At 40.3% G+C, this 15,889-nt stretch overlaps 1 protein-coding gene across 1 annotated transcript in view; it reads left to right on the top strand.

Moving 5' to 3' along the window:
* LOC121864523 (WD repeat-containing protein 35-like) overlaps nt 1-4,920 on the top strand; it is a 122,646-nt gene extending 117,726 nt beyond the window's left edge. Inside the window, exons 9-10 of the mRNA XM_042363594.1 lie at nt 2,085-2,228; nt 4,704-4,920. Coding sequence (XP_042219528.1) covers nt 2,085-2,228; nt 4,704-4,905 — 346 coding nt within the window. The 3' untranslated portion in view covers nt 4,906-4,920. The remainder of the gene's footprint in view (nt 1-2,084; nt 2,229-4,703) is intronic.
* Nucleotides 4,921-15,889: the final 10,969 nt, after the last annotated feature.

Here is a 15,889-nt window from a genome sequence, read left to right as displayed (position 1 = left end):
TGAATTGCCAGCTGTCTCCAGCAGTGTTTGAAGAATCTTGAACGAGACTGTACAATACAGAACTTGGAAGTACAGTAAGTTAAAAGAAGAGATGTTGAGAGATAAATAAAAAAAATTCAAAGAACCTACTTTTAATATTAGAGAAAGAGAGAATGTTTTGAATGTTGTTTCTTTCTGAAAATCTGTGTTGCTCAGGTATATCCTTAGTACAGTGAAACCTAATTAAATTGGATTAATTGGGGGGAAAGGTGATCTGGATTAGCAAAATCTCGGGATTATTGCAAATTTCTAGCACAAAATCCTGCCAGATAGAAATAAATGGTAAATTAACAGTTGTTATGAAAAACAAAACTAAAGTAACCTGTAAAACACAAATAAAGGTAATTATTTAGATCAGTGATTATTTATTTAAATAAATGCTTATCTTTAATTCCATAAAGCTTCTGGCTCTTAAAGGTAGAGTGAGGCAGTGAGGGGCAGCTGTTTTAATACTATCATATACTACAGTACTTTGCTACTAAATCATTTATACAGTTCACTAATTTTGAATCACTATCAAAAAAGATCTGCACTTAATCACTTATAGTTCTTCATCAGTTTGTAAAATGTGTTGAGCGGTTCAGGTGAAGGTGTAGGGATAGCACTTAGATCTGACACACCACTAACACTTGAACCAGAATGGAAAGAATCAGAAGAACCAGGAATCAACGCATTGCTCACCACGTGATCCAGATTAAGTGTCATCTGAATCATCTGCCTTTGGATTAATGAGGTTTTGCTGAATTTTAAAGATAAAGTACATTTAACCCTTAGGCCCCGGGTGACGTTCCAGAACGCGTGCCTTTTCTCGCCACTTTAAATGCCCAGCGCGGGTTATCAGGTTCCATGTGACTATTTGCCTGTCACGCCACACCTCGGCCACAGGGAATCTTCCTGAACATATTATCAACTTTTGAATGTTTAATTTTAATTGTTTGTCCATTTTATCATGTTGTATCAAAGTAATATTGTTAAAAGTATTGTAGTTGTATTGTAGTGTAGTATTACTGGAAAAGAATGCTATGATTATGTTATAAATGTATTTATTTGTGGAATTATTATTATTTTATGTATTACTTGCTACACCTAACACAAAGACAGCCAGAGAGCTGGTGACAGTCTGCTGTGCGTCGCCAAGCACTTTTTATGAAAAATAATGCAAGAAAATAAATTTTAAATTAGTTATTTATAGGAGATAAGTATTATCATCAGTAAATATACAGTATGCATTATTGGCCACCTCGGACACAGAGACAAGCTAAAAAAAAGCCCTCTTATCTCCCTCCCTCTTACACACAGTCAGAGGGAAGCTTCTTGGTAAATAACTTCTTTTGTTTGATTATTTTCATTGTTTGCCTTTGTTTGTTTATTTTCATTGTTTATCTATTTTATCATGTTGTATCAAAGTAATATTTCTAAAAGTTGTGTAGTTTTATTTTAGTTTAGTATTACTAGATGATAATGCTTTGATTATGTTATAAATGTATTTATTTGTGGAATTATTATTTCGATAATTATTTGTATGATCTACCGGTATGTTATTCCATTACTTAGTTTTTGTTTTATTAGAATCGGCTCATAAATGGCCGAGCTTTAGGGATTTGAAGGTTAGAAACACTCATTTTGATATATGGGCCCCCAAGAAGGGTGGCGCGAGAACAACACCCGGTCAAACCTCACCCTGGCTTCTTTTATGGATAACTGCAACACAAGCAGCCTCAGACTCTGGTTCTGCTGCTAGCTAGCTGATAAAGGTGCCAGATACTGATTTTTACCAAGTAATTGGTATTACTTTACACCAAAATATTATTATACAGTAAATATTTTCCTACAGCTTTTGCTGCGTAAAGAGAAGGGCCCTCTAAATGAAGGGGGGTAGAACAATCATGCATAGCTACATAGATATTATGAATTACTCAATCAAAATATGTCAGCAGATAGCCGTAACCAAGAGCTTTCCACAGGAATTTTTCTGAATATTTTCATAATTTTCCAATTTTCATCTTACTGTATTACATGACAAATAATTATTTTCTGATTTGTAGGGATGTTGCCATATCTCTCCGTCGCAAATTAGGGGATTGGTTCAGAGTTGTTCAACTCCTGAAATCTGGTTCAACTGGCGATGATGTGCAAATGGAAGAAGCACTGAATAATATTGGCCACTATTATGCTGATAGACATAAATGGTATGTATCATTTATACAATTTATGCCAAAAAGAAGAAAAATGGTTAGAATAGAAGTAAGCATTCCTTAATTAGATGCAAATACTTATAGTTATACTTTTTTCCCATACAGGTAGTTCTGCTATAACGCGATAATTGTGTTCTTGTAAAATATCGTGTTATAGAAAATCGCGCAATAGAAATAACAGGACTTATGGAGAAAATAGGGTTAGGTGCAGATTACTCGAAATCGAAAAAATTTAGTAGTTAGCCTAACACAAAGGATAGCACAGTCTAAATAAATGTTACATTCATATCTAATAATGAAATCATACAGTAAATGTAACACTTTATCTTGAAAAAATATGAATGTAACTTGATGGGGGAGAAGGGTGATTTTGAGGTTGATAACATCGAGCTTCTCTTCAAGTGTTATATCCTTTCTTTTACGATCATCACCGGGAATTCTATCACCAGAACGCTTCTTGGAGATATTCTTCTTTACCATATTCACAGTTAATACCACAAAATTGGAGAAATAGTAAGCAAAAATCGCGTTATAGCAAACAAGCGTTCGCGTTATACAAATATCGTTCCTAATTCATAAATCGCGTTAGAGCAAATTCGCGTTATCAAAACACGCGTTATAGCAGAACTCACTGTACATATGAACGAAGCAACTTTTTTTAGCCAGCAAGTATGCAGGTTGTAAAACCTAGACCCTAAGGTCCCAGTTTGTAACTGGAGCCTAAAAATTTAACATACAGTATTCAGTTTCATACCAGGGTCTCAAAGTATATCCACTTTTTTTATATAAGGGGATTAACCCACCCGGGCACGGGTTTATGACCCACATCAGGGCCTGGCGGGGGGCGGGGGAAAAATATAATAATAATAATATTAACTAATAAAATCTATTAAAAAAATAAATAATAATAATAATAATAATAATAATAATAATGATAATAATAATAATAATAATAATAATAATAATAATAATAATAATAAAATAGCATAGAAAAGAAAAATAAAATATAAAAAAAGATCAATAGTGAGAAAGGATGTGCAGTATGTACTATGTTGTGTTATCAAAGTAAGAGAAACAATTGAGATCCTGCAATTGTGTGTAAATGAGGCAGAAAGTCAGATCAGCAACCTGGGACTTGGTCACAATATTTGTGATGCCATATGGCAGCATGGTCTACCATTAGACAACACATTATGCTTCCAATAACTTCCCAGGTGGTAGTACCTCCCTGTTTGATAGCTGCCTGCTACCTAAACAAGAAATCTCAGAAAGAAATATTTTATAACCAACTGTGAACCAGACAACTCTGCTTCCCTCCCTCATGTCTTTGGGTTATTGAGATGAGCCGGATCTGGGGCAGTTAATGAGGTATTAGACATTTTTAACTTAGGTCAACTAACAAGTGAACTGATCTAAGCATTTCTCATTATGCTTAACAGAGAAACTCTTAAGTCTTATCCCATTTTACGAGTACAGTGGTCCCCCGATTTACACGGTCAATTGAACCTGCTGAGTAGCACGTAAAACGAGAAACGCGTAAATGGAATAACAGAACATATGGGATTAATTGAAATAGAGACTGGGCCGACCCCCAAACTCCACTTTTTCCGACACAATACCGACACAATACCTATGTTGTAGTAAAAATAACATCTTAATTTTATGATGGTATGCACACACAATTAATATTTAAGAAAAATACAGTCGCCAGGTTAATGTCCATTCAAATAATGGACTCGACTCTCCCTCCCCTCCCCTCTTCCCACGCTCGCTGGCTCCTCCCTCTCTGAGAAATGTTTGGGTGAAAACCCTAGATTTTAAGGTATAGTAATAAATAATACCTCAGACTAAAGTTAGGATAATATAATTGACATTGCTGGATTCCTTGCAAGACCAGGAATATTTTGAATATAAACGTCATATATTTTGCACAAAAGATAAAATTTTGGCTCATTGTAATCAAAATTCTTACATTAGATCTAAAATTTGTATGTCTAATGCAAATTCCATGATATTTATTTTTAAATTAATCACAATCTTATAAGAATTCCAGCAATGTAAATTGTATTCTGGCCGGGTAATTTGTATGAATTTTATGAGCTAAAACAAATATCTTCAGTAAATTAACAAATTATACTTCACCCGCGTAAATGAGTAAATTCACCGCGTAAATCGGGCATCCCGGTTCTGGCAAGGTACCGGGTAAATGACCAAACGCGTAAACGAGAACCGCGTAAATCGAGGTTCAACTGTACTTTCTTGCCCATGGGACCCAGTATGAAGGTGGATGATACAGTACAATAATCACATTTGTTAGTTTATTTAATTTTAATATTCCAGTCACACTTTGGGACCCTGCAGTCTAGAGTTTTCATCCCACAGATGTGCTGACTATATTCCATCCAAACTTGGTCACAAAAACGAATTTCAGGATCACATCTCCATTTTTAAAAGGATCTTAAATTTCAGGGATGATGCAGTGAAGCAATTTGAATCAGCCCATAACCATGAGATGTTGGCTCTGTGTTATTATCAGCTTGAAGATTTTGAGGCTTTGGAGTCACTTGTTCGCTCTTTACCAGACAACTCTACTCTCTTGGCCTCCATTGCAGACATGTTTACCAGTGTTGGAATGTCACAGCAGGCTGTTGCTGCCTACATGAAGGTATGAGTTTATATCCTGGAATTTTATGTAGTCAGAGAACACTGACATTGAGGACAAAAGGGCAAATTTGTATTTATCTACTGTGAACCCCTTAACTATGTGTACACATGGCAGAAATTGTACATACAGTTGTACCCCACTTAACGCGGTCAATTGAACCCAGAGGGTCCCGCGTTAAGTGAAATCCGCGTTAAGTGAACAACAGAACATATGGGATTAATTCCAATAGAAACCGGCCCGACCCCCAAACTCCACTTTTTGAAGGCACATACCTATGTTGTAGTAAAAATAACATCTTAATTTTATGATGGTACATGCACACAATTAATACTTAAGAGAAATAGAGAAATACAGTCGCCAAGTTAATGTCCATTCAAATAATGGACTCAACTCCCTCCCCCTCTCACACTACACAGCCGGCTAACAGATGGTCGGTCGGTCCCTCCCTCCCCCCCCCACCCCCCACCAACCGTCCCAAGGAGATGTGTGGGATAACCTCAAACTAAAGTTAGGAAAATATAATTGACATTGCTGGATTCCTTGTAAGACCAGGAATATTTTGAATATAAATGTCATATATTTTGACAAAAGATAACATAGTTACCTAGAGAAAAATTTTTATCTAAAAATTGTAAGTTTAAAGCAAAATATATGATGTTTATATTCAAAATGATCACCAAATTATAAGAATTCCAGCAATGTAAATTATATTCTGACCGGGTAATTTGTATGAATTTTATGAGCTAAAACAAATATCTTCAGTTAATAAAAAAAAAATAATCTTCACGACACTATCTGTCAATCAAAGTACCCCACCTTGCCTCCCCCCCTCTTCCAACCGCGCGGTCAGTCCCAACCCTCCCCCCCACCCCCCACCAATCCTCCCTTCCAGAGTTTTTAACATTTAGTATTAAATAATACCTCAGATTAAAGTTAGGATAATATAATTGACATTGCTGGATTCCTTGTAAGACCAGGAATATTTTGAATATAAATGTCATATATTTTTGCACAAAAGATACCATAGTTACCTAGAGAAAAATTTTTATCTAAAAATTGTAAGTTTAAAGCAAAATATATGATGTTTATATTCAAAATGATCACCAAATTATAAGAATTCCAGCAATGTAAATTATATTCTGACCGGGTAATTTGTATGAATTTTATGAGCTAAAACAAATATCTTCAGTTAATAAAAAAAAATAATAATTCTTCACAGGGTAACAGATGGTCGGTTGGTCCCTCCCTCCCCCCCACCCCCCACCAACCGTCCCAAGGAGATGTGTGGGATAACCACTAAATTTTAATAAATAATACCTCAAACTAAAGTTAGGATAATATAATTGACATTGCTGGATTCCTTGTAAGACCAGGAATATTTTGAATATAAATGTCATATATTTTGCACAAAAGATACCATAGTTACCTAGAGAAAAATTTTTTATCTAAAAATTGTAAGTTTAAAGCAAAATATATGATGTTTATATTCAAAATGATCACCAAATTATAAGAATTCCAGCAATGTAAATTATATTCTGGCCTGGTAATTTGTATGAATTTTATGAGCTAAAACAGGCAGTCAGGCAGGGTGGCGGGTGGGGCAAATCTAAAAATAGCGTCTCGGACACTCACCGCGTATATGTGGAAAAAATCCGCGTTAAGTGAAAGTTCAGCTTTGGCAAGGCACCGCGTATATGCGAAAACGCGTTAAGTGAAACCGCGTTAGGCGGGGTAAAACTGTATGTATAACAATTAATTGAGCTCAATTAGTTGAGAGCTTATACTGTAAATTAGCATGAGAGTTTTCCAACCCTAGGGGTAACCTTCTTTATGTGTGATGCAGAGTGAGTTTTTGGATACATTTTTTAGGGAAAAAAGTTTTGTAGAAGGTGGAAAATATGGTAAAAGTAAATAATATTTTTTAAAGTTCTAATTCTCTTTGGCATGTACACCAACAAGAGACTCCAATTACCAACATAGGTATTCTTGGTTTAATGACGGGGATGCGTTCCTGAAAACCTAACATTAAGCAAAATTATCACTAAATGAGGAATATTCTAAACGATAGATAATGAGGAATAATATACGTAGCATGGATATGACATGTTGCCATTTACAAGTAATGAAACTATAAAATTTGTGGAATAATCATTCCTGTACAATACAGTGAACCCTCACTTTACGCGGTCAATTGAACCCACGGTGGCCCGCGTAAAGTGAGAAACGCATAAAGTGAACAACATAACATATGGGATTAATTGAAATAGAGACCGGACCGACCCCCAAACTCCACTTTTTCAGACACAATACCTACGTTGTAGTAAAAATAACTTCTTAATTTTATGACGGTATGCACACACAATTAATAATTAAGAGAAATATCATAATATTCGGTTTTTTAACACTTACATTAGTAGAAAAGATGGCTGTGCACACGGGGATGTGGGGTTGGTTCCGAGGCAGAGGGCAGATTATTGGCCCTCACCTGTATCACTTGTATCAATTGTATCACTATCCACCACAGGCTTGCAGGGCCTCTTTGTCAAACCCCTCAAAATCCATATAAGTCCATATCCTCACTATCATTATTACTATCACTGACTTGGGCCGGCTGTGGTGGGTGGCGGGTGAAGAACTCGGTAATGTTTTGATGACTGGGCGACCTTGTGCGCACCCTGCTCGCGCCGCTCTCCGCGTAAAAGGGTACACACACCGCGGAAAGTGAGCATTCCGTGGTCGGCAGGGTACCACGTAAACGTGGAAAAGCGTAAAGTGGGACCGCGTAAAGCGAGGGTTGACTGTACTCTAATGTGGCTTAGAAATAAGGAAGATATAATATAAATCTGTGAAATACAAAAATTAACGTATGTTTGGACTTGGCATATTGCCAGTTTATACAGTCACTGCAGCTACATCCCCCTGGCCCTCCTCCTACCAGGCCAAGCTGTGAGCTGTGTTATTCTTATTTTTCAACTCATATTTTTTTTTTTACTTTGTTACATGCACACACAATCATTCATACAGAAAGTGCCCCCAAAAAATAATAAAAATAATTATCATAAGATCAGAAACATAAAGGGAATACAGTAGAACGTTGATTTAAAGCGAATCGATATAAAATTATTGATTTAAAGCCATACGTGAAAAAATTGCAAGTGATTTTCATATAATATTCTTAAAACAAAATGAACACAAAACACAGATGCAAGGGTGAAAAATAATGAACTCAGCTGTACTTATACACGTTACAAATAGCCGGCCAGTAGGTCCCGCTGTGCATCGGCAGAGTGCAGTAACAGTCGCTGAACTTCACGACAGAGTAGGCAGGGTGAACAAGTCGCCGAGGTGAGGAGAGTCAGACTGTGTTGAAACCCCAGGGTTAGGGTAGATGTCACCTGTCATAGATGGCACCCTCAACAGCCGGCGATGGTTTTCCACAAATCAGGAGCCATCTCATGACTTGTGTGCTTACTATTTGACTGCGGGTTAACTAACAGTTTGGGTAGTGTGAAGTAAGCCATGTAGATAAAAGTGTAACCCTTTTTTGTCACACTACCAATGAAAGGAACAACAACAGGTGATGACATCTTCTTGAGTTTGGTAAGGGCACTTTATAAATTAGGTGTTGACTGGGTACAAACTGTGAGTCTGGCAACAGATGGAGCACTGCAAATGGTGGGTAAAAAGGCTGACGTGGCAAAAAAATTAAAGGAAAAACTACTAACTGTGAACCCAAACCATCAATTTCATAATTTGCATTGCAATATACATAGAGAAGTGTTGTGCAGTAAAACATTAAAGATGGATAATGTCGTGGATGTCGTTCTAAAGACAATTGAACTTTATATGAACACAAGGTCTGAACCACAGACAGTTCAACTGCTTTTTGGAGGAAAATAAGAACACACACTGACTGCCATATCACACTGAGGTTTGTTGGTTAAGTCGGGGAGTCATACTGAAGCAATTTAATGAATTGCGTAGTGAAATACAGATGTTTATGGAAAAGAAAGGAAATTATGTGCATGAATTGAAAGATAATGAATGGGATCAAGATCTAGCTTTCATGGTGGATATTACAGAGCACTTAAATTACCTGAACACAAAGATGCAAGGATGCAATAAATTGATAACAGAGTTTTATGATTGCATTTGTTCCTTTGATATGAAACTGCAGATATTTGAAGGGCAACTTGCAGAGAGTAATCTTTCACACTTTCCGACATGAAATTCCCTGCAAGGCACACCTGAGCTTCATGTTGATACTAACACAGAAAAGTACTGCATCAAGATTTCCAAGTTAAGGAATGAGTTTCAAGAAAGATTTGCAGACTTTAAATACCTTTAGAAAGATTTTCCATTTTTCAGAACCCATTTTCTGCCGGTGTTAATGAGGTACCAGAACATCTTCAGTTAGAATTAATTAAGCCCCAGTGTGATTCTGTTTTGAGAATTATCCCAGGATTAAGTGTTTTGCCTGATTATGTCCATATTTGGAAGTATTTATGTTTGTGAACAGCTCGTTTATGTAATGAACGTTAACAAATCTCGGCTTCGTTCTCAACTTACTGATGCACACCTGAATTCAATACCGAAGGTTGCTGCAGCTCAGTCATTAACTCCAAACTTTGATGTATTGGTCCATTCCAAGAGGTGCCAAGTATCAGGGAGCAACAGTAGCAGGCGATAAGACTAATCAAGGTAACTACCGTATATCACGGCCTATAAGACGAAATTTGAACATTAAAAAAATCTGCCCAAAGTTAGGGGGTCGTCTAAACCACCAAGTTTAAAATTCTTACCTCTTAAATATTGTGGTTTAGTGTGTCAAGAGTGGTGATGAAAACATCGTAAGCCACTCACAAGGTCTTACCACTAATTATTTTATACTGAAACTTACGTTTGGCAAGCTGGATTCAAATTAAGATTACCGGTATATTAAAATAATAAAAATGTATTATAAACCTGTCTAACATACCGTAAAAGAGATATATACCCCTGTAATAAACACAGCTATCATCACACACCCCTCCCCACGCCCCCCCCCATTTGCCAGTGAGGAGACAAGAAAGAAAAAGTGACCACGAGATTGGGCAAATTTTAGCCGTGGAGGTGGTCAGTAATGCATACCGGTATCGGTATATTTACTCATAATAATATTTATCTCCTATAAATAATTGATTTAAATTTTATTTTTTTACAAAGAATATTCAGTAAATGAGTGCATTAATTCTTGAAACTATCGACGGTTAATTACAGACGCTCAAGTGACGTCACTAGTGTTTACACTACACCAGCTGGTAATATTTGATGCCATTACTTGAAGTGAATTGGCCTTATTTTAAGTAACTAACTATAAATAAATACAAAAATTAAAAAAAGATCAAAACTGAGAAATAATATACTGTATGTATGTTGTGTTGTCAAAGTAAGAGGAACAATTGTGTAAGTACGTAATATTTTTTCACTCAAATCCTAATGAAACACTACTGGAGAACATTCCTTTGTCGCAAAACAGTTTATAAATTAAAGAAAATAATTACAGTGTGTTTAATATATTACAGTATATTATAAATAAATAAATAAAACAAATAATTCGGTAAATCTATTTAAAGTAAATGGAAAATAAGCAAACATGTTATTTACCAAGACCCTTCCGTCTGGCTCAGGGTGAGATGGAGGGGAGATAACAAGCTATTTATAGCCCATTTGAAGTGACCAGTACCCTAATGCACCATAAATAATTCATTGAACATTCATTTTTTGTACATAGTATATATATATATATATATATATATATATATATATATATATATATATATATATATATATATATATATATATATATATATATATATATATATATATATATATATATATATATATATATTTGTGTAATAAATGTATGTAGTAAGTACATACTGGTAACCTTTTTCACTCAAATCCTAATGAAACACCACAATTAGAATACGGTGGTTGCTGTTGAACTACATGTTGTATAAATAGTCGGAACACAGCCACACCACCGAGACGAGGGAACACTCCCACCACGCTTCAGTGACGTCACTAGTGTTTACACTACACCAGCGGGTATAATTTGATGACATTACTTGAAGTGAATTGGCCTTATTTTAAAAAATCAAGGATGGTTGGTAAAGGACTACTGAGTCAGTGGGTAAGTGTCACATTTGGGGTACTGGTCTTATACAGCAAATAGAGCTCAAAAGCTACTTTTTAAATGGAAATTTGGGGGGGGCGTCTTATGCACCCCGCCGCCTTATAGGCCGTGATATACGGTACAGCTGCTCCTCGACTTAAGACGGGGTTAAGGACCCAAATCCAGGTCGTAAGTCGAAAATGCTTAAATAATACATAGAAAATTTAAAATGGGTGTCTCTTTTTCTTCTCAGCACCACAAAACTCTCACTTTTAAGCTTGCCAGCCATTTTAAAGTGAATTACAGACAAAAATATGGGCATTACACAGCGCAATCACTAATGTTGGGACTCGAAAATACGTAATTTGAAAAAATTTTGGGACGACTGAGGTGGTCGTATGTCCTGGTGGTCATAGGTCGAGTATGCCGTAAGTCGAGGAGTAACTGTTTATATTATACAACACATTGCACAAGCAGGGTTTTTTTTTCAGAGCTTCGCACTCACCCTTAGGCTTATCCCTCACTCTCAAGTAGACTAAGACCTCACCCCTCAGCTGCCAGCGCCTCTAGTCCTGTTCCTGTATCTGTAGATATATGAGACGAATATGGCTGTAATATGTAACTCTGTACTATTTACCATTATAGATTCAGGTATCTGTATTATATGTATTATAATCATACTCCCTTTTGTCACAAGTGATAGTTCAGACTTTGGGCACATGCGCGCTGTACGCGCATGCGCAGAGAGAGATACCCAGAGAGATTCCAAGACAGGACGCTGTTCCCCCTGTCTTAACTCCTTTTGCGTGTTTGTCCCAGAAATAGAACTTACGAACTTGACACCAGTGTGTTTCCTTCACCCCTGATTGTAAGGAGCACCTGAGTCTCCCACATGGCACAGTGTTTAGCTGGGACATCACATTATTCAGAATTGGAGTGGACACAGAATCTCTCTCGGAGCCGCCATCTTGTCAACTTCCCTTGTCGAGTGGATCTCGGCGCGGACCTCAACACGATATTCCTGGATTTACAGTGCAGTGTTGTGAAGTGCTTTTTCAGTGTTGTGTGTGCCCTTTAGTGTCTTTAAAGTGTTTCCCCGTGTTCCTGCACTTTTTACAAAAGAAGGGAGCCTTTTTAAGACCTATGGGAGAGCTCAAGTTTTGACATCCACCCCCATTCATGTCTCGACTGGCACTGGCGTGAGCCAGCGAGAGGAGTTGCTGTAACCGCCAGCCAGCCAGCTCCCGCTCCCTAGCCAGCCTGCCCCGATTACACGCACGAACGAACGCACACACACACACACACTCACTCACAGACGCTCTCAGATATCTTCCATTTAAAGACGATTGCTTTTCTGCTCACTTATTAATTACAGTAATTGTGAGAGAAATAAACCAGGCCATATGGAAGATCAGGAATTTATTGGGTTTTCTTCAGATACCCAACAAGCCCAACTTCAGACGGATGTCGGTGCAGTAAGTGGACTCCAAGTGGATCGGAAAGTGGATCAAGCGGCCCCACCCACCCTTAGCACCCACTACACACGTCCGCAATCTGCCACAGGTGTCGACTTCCTTCATTTAATTCAGATTTTGGAAGAAAACCGACGTCAAGACGACATCAGGAGGCGACAGGAAGACGATGAACGAAGACGTGAAGAGAGTCACAGACGTCAACAAGAAAATGCCAGATTCAGTGCCATTATCGAGTTGTTGTCACCTGTTACCCTTCAAGTAGCTACTACATCTGCCTCTTCGTCCACAGGTGCACCTGCAGGGTCCTCTTCAACCTCTTTGCCCCCCCCCCACAGAAAGCACTCGCTCAGAGTCCACCGCCACTCCAAGCTGATGCCTCGTTCCAGGTATTCCGTGAATGGCGTCGGAGGTGGGACGATTATTCGATGATGGTCGATCTATCAAGTTTGCCTAGGGAGAAACAGCTGATCCAGATGAGGATGTGTCTCACCCTAGAGACGCAACGTATCCTGGAGCACACCCTGCAAATTCCCCACGACACAGACAAGACTGTGAAAGACGTCTTGGATGCTTTACAGATGCATATCAAGGGTCTCCGCAACGAAGCTCTCCGTAGGAGAGAACTTCTCAGTTGTAAGCAGCTGGAGGGTGAGTCGTTTGCCGATTTTTACGTACGACTCAGACGCATCGCTGAGGAGGTTGACGTTTGTCCTGGGAACTCGTCGACTTGTGAGGAAACACAGCTGAAGATGATTATCCTCATGGGCGTCTTGGGGCGAAACACTCTCTTCCGGGATGTTGTCTGCACTACCTATCTCTTCCGTGCTCCATCTAACCTAAGCTGTCATGCCATCTCCGCATATAAGAAGAATATGGCTTCCATCCGACTTCAGCTTCACATCGGACTTCAGCAGATCACTCTTCAGCATCAGTTCAGACTTCGGCGCCAGGTCATTCCTGCCAGTATTGTGCTCGTCGGCATGGTTCGATACCTGCAATAACTGTGGCCGTCGTGGTATTGGGCTGGGTTCTGAAGTGCCCTGCCAACAACGTTCAGTGCAGCTCCAGTAGCGCATTGGACACTATGACCGACTCCATCGTCACCAGAAGAATAATATTCGGCAAGTCTCAGGCGGAAGAACAAGCGCTGTCGTCGCGTGGGATCCTCTTCTTCCTCTGTCAGCAAGACACCTCAGCCCATCTGTGTTCACCTGCTACATCCAGCCAGATGCTTCCTGACACAGTGTGGGCGTCTGATCATCACACAGAACACCCTCGACATTTTGGGGATCCCTAGGGAGCAGCTTGCAACCACCGCCAACTTCCACAACGCCACCGCAGAGCGGTTCTACAATATCTGGGCAGGTTCCAATGGCACCTGCTCTGGGTACATTTCAGGCTACCCTCACCCTAGGTAAGCAGTCATGTTCTGCCAGGGTTCAGGTCCACAAAGGTGTTCAGATGCCACTACTGTCTTATGGCCACTGTCAAGAGTTGGCCATAATATCTTCAGACTTCCCCCTAAGCTAATTCAGGCTGTAAAACATGTCAACAGGTGCAAGGAGCTGCCCTCCCCTGTCAATGCTGCAGCCAGGGAGTTCTTCTGGTTCCAGAGGACCTCAAGACGGCTCCACTCAAGCCAATGGTGGCTCCCCAACAGGATGAGTACCTTTGGCCACAGGAACAGATACCTTGAGCCAAGTTAGAACTCGACTCTATGGTAGCCAGGGGATCATTGAAGCCTGTGGTGTGACCTCAGATTGGTGTCGCCCATGGTGATAGTAAGAACATACTTTGAGATCGGATCACCGTAAACCTCACCAAGCTGAATAGCCTTAGAGTTTCCCGCCCGAGCCTTTCACCCTTCACCGACACCCTTCACCACTATATGCAGTGTGGACCCGAAGGCAAGGTACTGTACTACAGCAGATGCCTTATGTGGGTACTGGCAGATGGAACTTGCGGAAGAAGATCAGCACCTCACGACATCATTCATCACACCGTATGGCCGATTTCAACACTGTAGAGGACCTATGGGTTTCATGGCTACTGGCGATGCTTTCTGCCTCCGTGGTGACATGGCCCTTCAGGGTGTGGCGAACTGTGTCCAAGGTCATGATTGACGTGCTCCCTATATAGGCAGGATTATACTGCATCTTGGAGCATATTCATCAGATGCTCACCAGGTGCCGCAAAGTACGGGATCACCTCAACAAGGATAAGTTTGTGGTCGCCACACCTGGTGTGAACTTCAGTGGGTACACCCTCTCAGGCAAGGCATGGCTGATCCTGGAAAGGTCAGCTGCGATCCGGACTTCCCAATCCCTGCCAACCTGACCGACTTCGCTCGTTCTTGGGCCTGGTTAAACCAGTTGGCTGAGTTCTCATTTGCTCGCCATCGCTGCAGCACAGCCCCTCGCCTGATGAGCCCCAAGAGAACATTCAGACCAGCTGACCATGATGAGGCATTCCTGTCGCCACAAGACAGCTCTCCTTAGCACACTGTTCTGCCTTCTTGACCCGCCCTGCCAGTTGTCCTCCAGACTGATGCCTCTCGCTTCTCGGGATCCGATACTTGCTTGCTACAGGACCACGGCACGGCGCTTCTTGTCTGGTTCAGTGTGGCTCTCGGTTTCTCACTGACACTGAGACTCCCTTCCATCGAACTGGAGCTGTTAGCCGCCGTCTGGGCCATGTCCAGCAGGGTTTTATCTGGTGGTGCCTACAACACTTCTAACACTCATCCCGATCCTGAACCACTACTCCTTGGATGCTGTCAAATCGCCTCCGCCTTAGAAGATGCTTCCTGCCAACAAGCTTGGCGTGCTAGCATACACCAGAAGGACTGAGATCGCATGTGCTGATGCTACTGCACACCCTCAGGACTGTAGTGACCGTGAAACGCCGCCATCTCAGAAGAGTCTCCACATGACGCTCGACAGGACTCTTCAGAACTCTGGAACCAAGAGCGGACCTTCAGCATCCGTCAGGCTGTGACCTTGGGATTTCTCCTCCAACCGTAACCTACACAGCTCTTCTCCCATACTGGAAGATGAGGCTCTGCCACCCTGCACGACAGCCACAGGGTGTGGAAGCTTCGGCGCCCGGGCGAGACAAGCATTTGTTGCCAGGCATCGACTCTGACATCGCTAGTTCCGTTCAGTCTGGAGGCATGCTTGGTACGGCGGCTTCAGTCAGCAGCAGACTGCTGAACCGCGACAACCCTCGAGGCCCTTTGAGTCTGTCTCTGCGGATTTCTTTGTTGTGGCGGAAAGTCCTTTCGTCGCCGCCGATCGGCTCTCAGGTTGGCCTGTTGTCGCTTACGAGAGCAACACTACTGCCTCTCATACGAATGCGT

The sequence above is a fragment of the Homarus americanus genome, unplaced genomic scaffold, assembly GCF_018991925.1.
Source record: "Homarus americanus isolate GMGI-L3 unplaced genomic scaffold, GMGI_Hamer_2.0 scaffold25860, whole genome shotgun sequence".
In the NCBI taxonomy this organism is placed as follows: Eukaryota; Metazoa; Arthropoda; class Malacostraca; order Decapoda; family Nephropidae; genus Homarus; species Homarus americanus.
The sequence above is the reverse complement of the archived record's forward strand: the minus strand, read 5'-3'. Positions and strand labels throughout refer to the sequence as shown.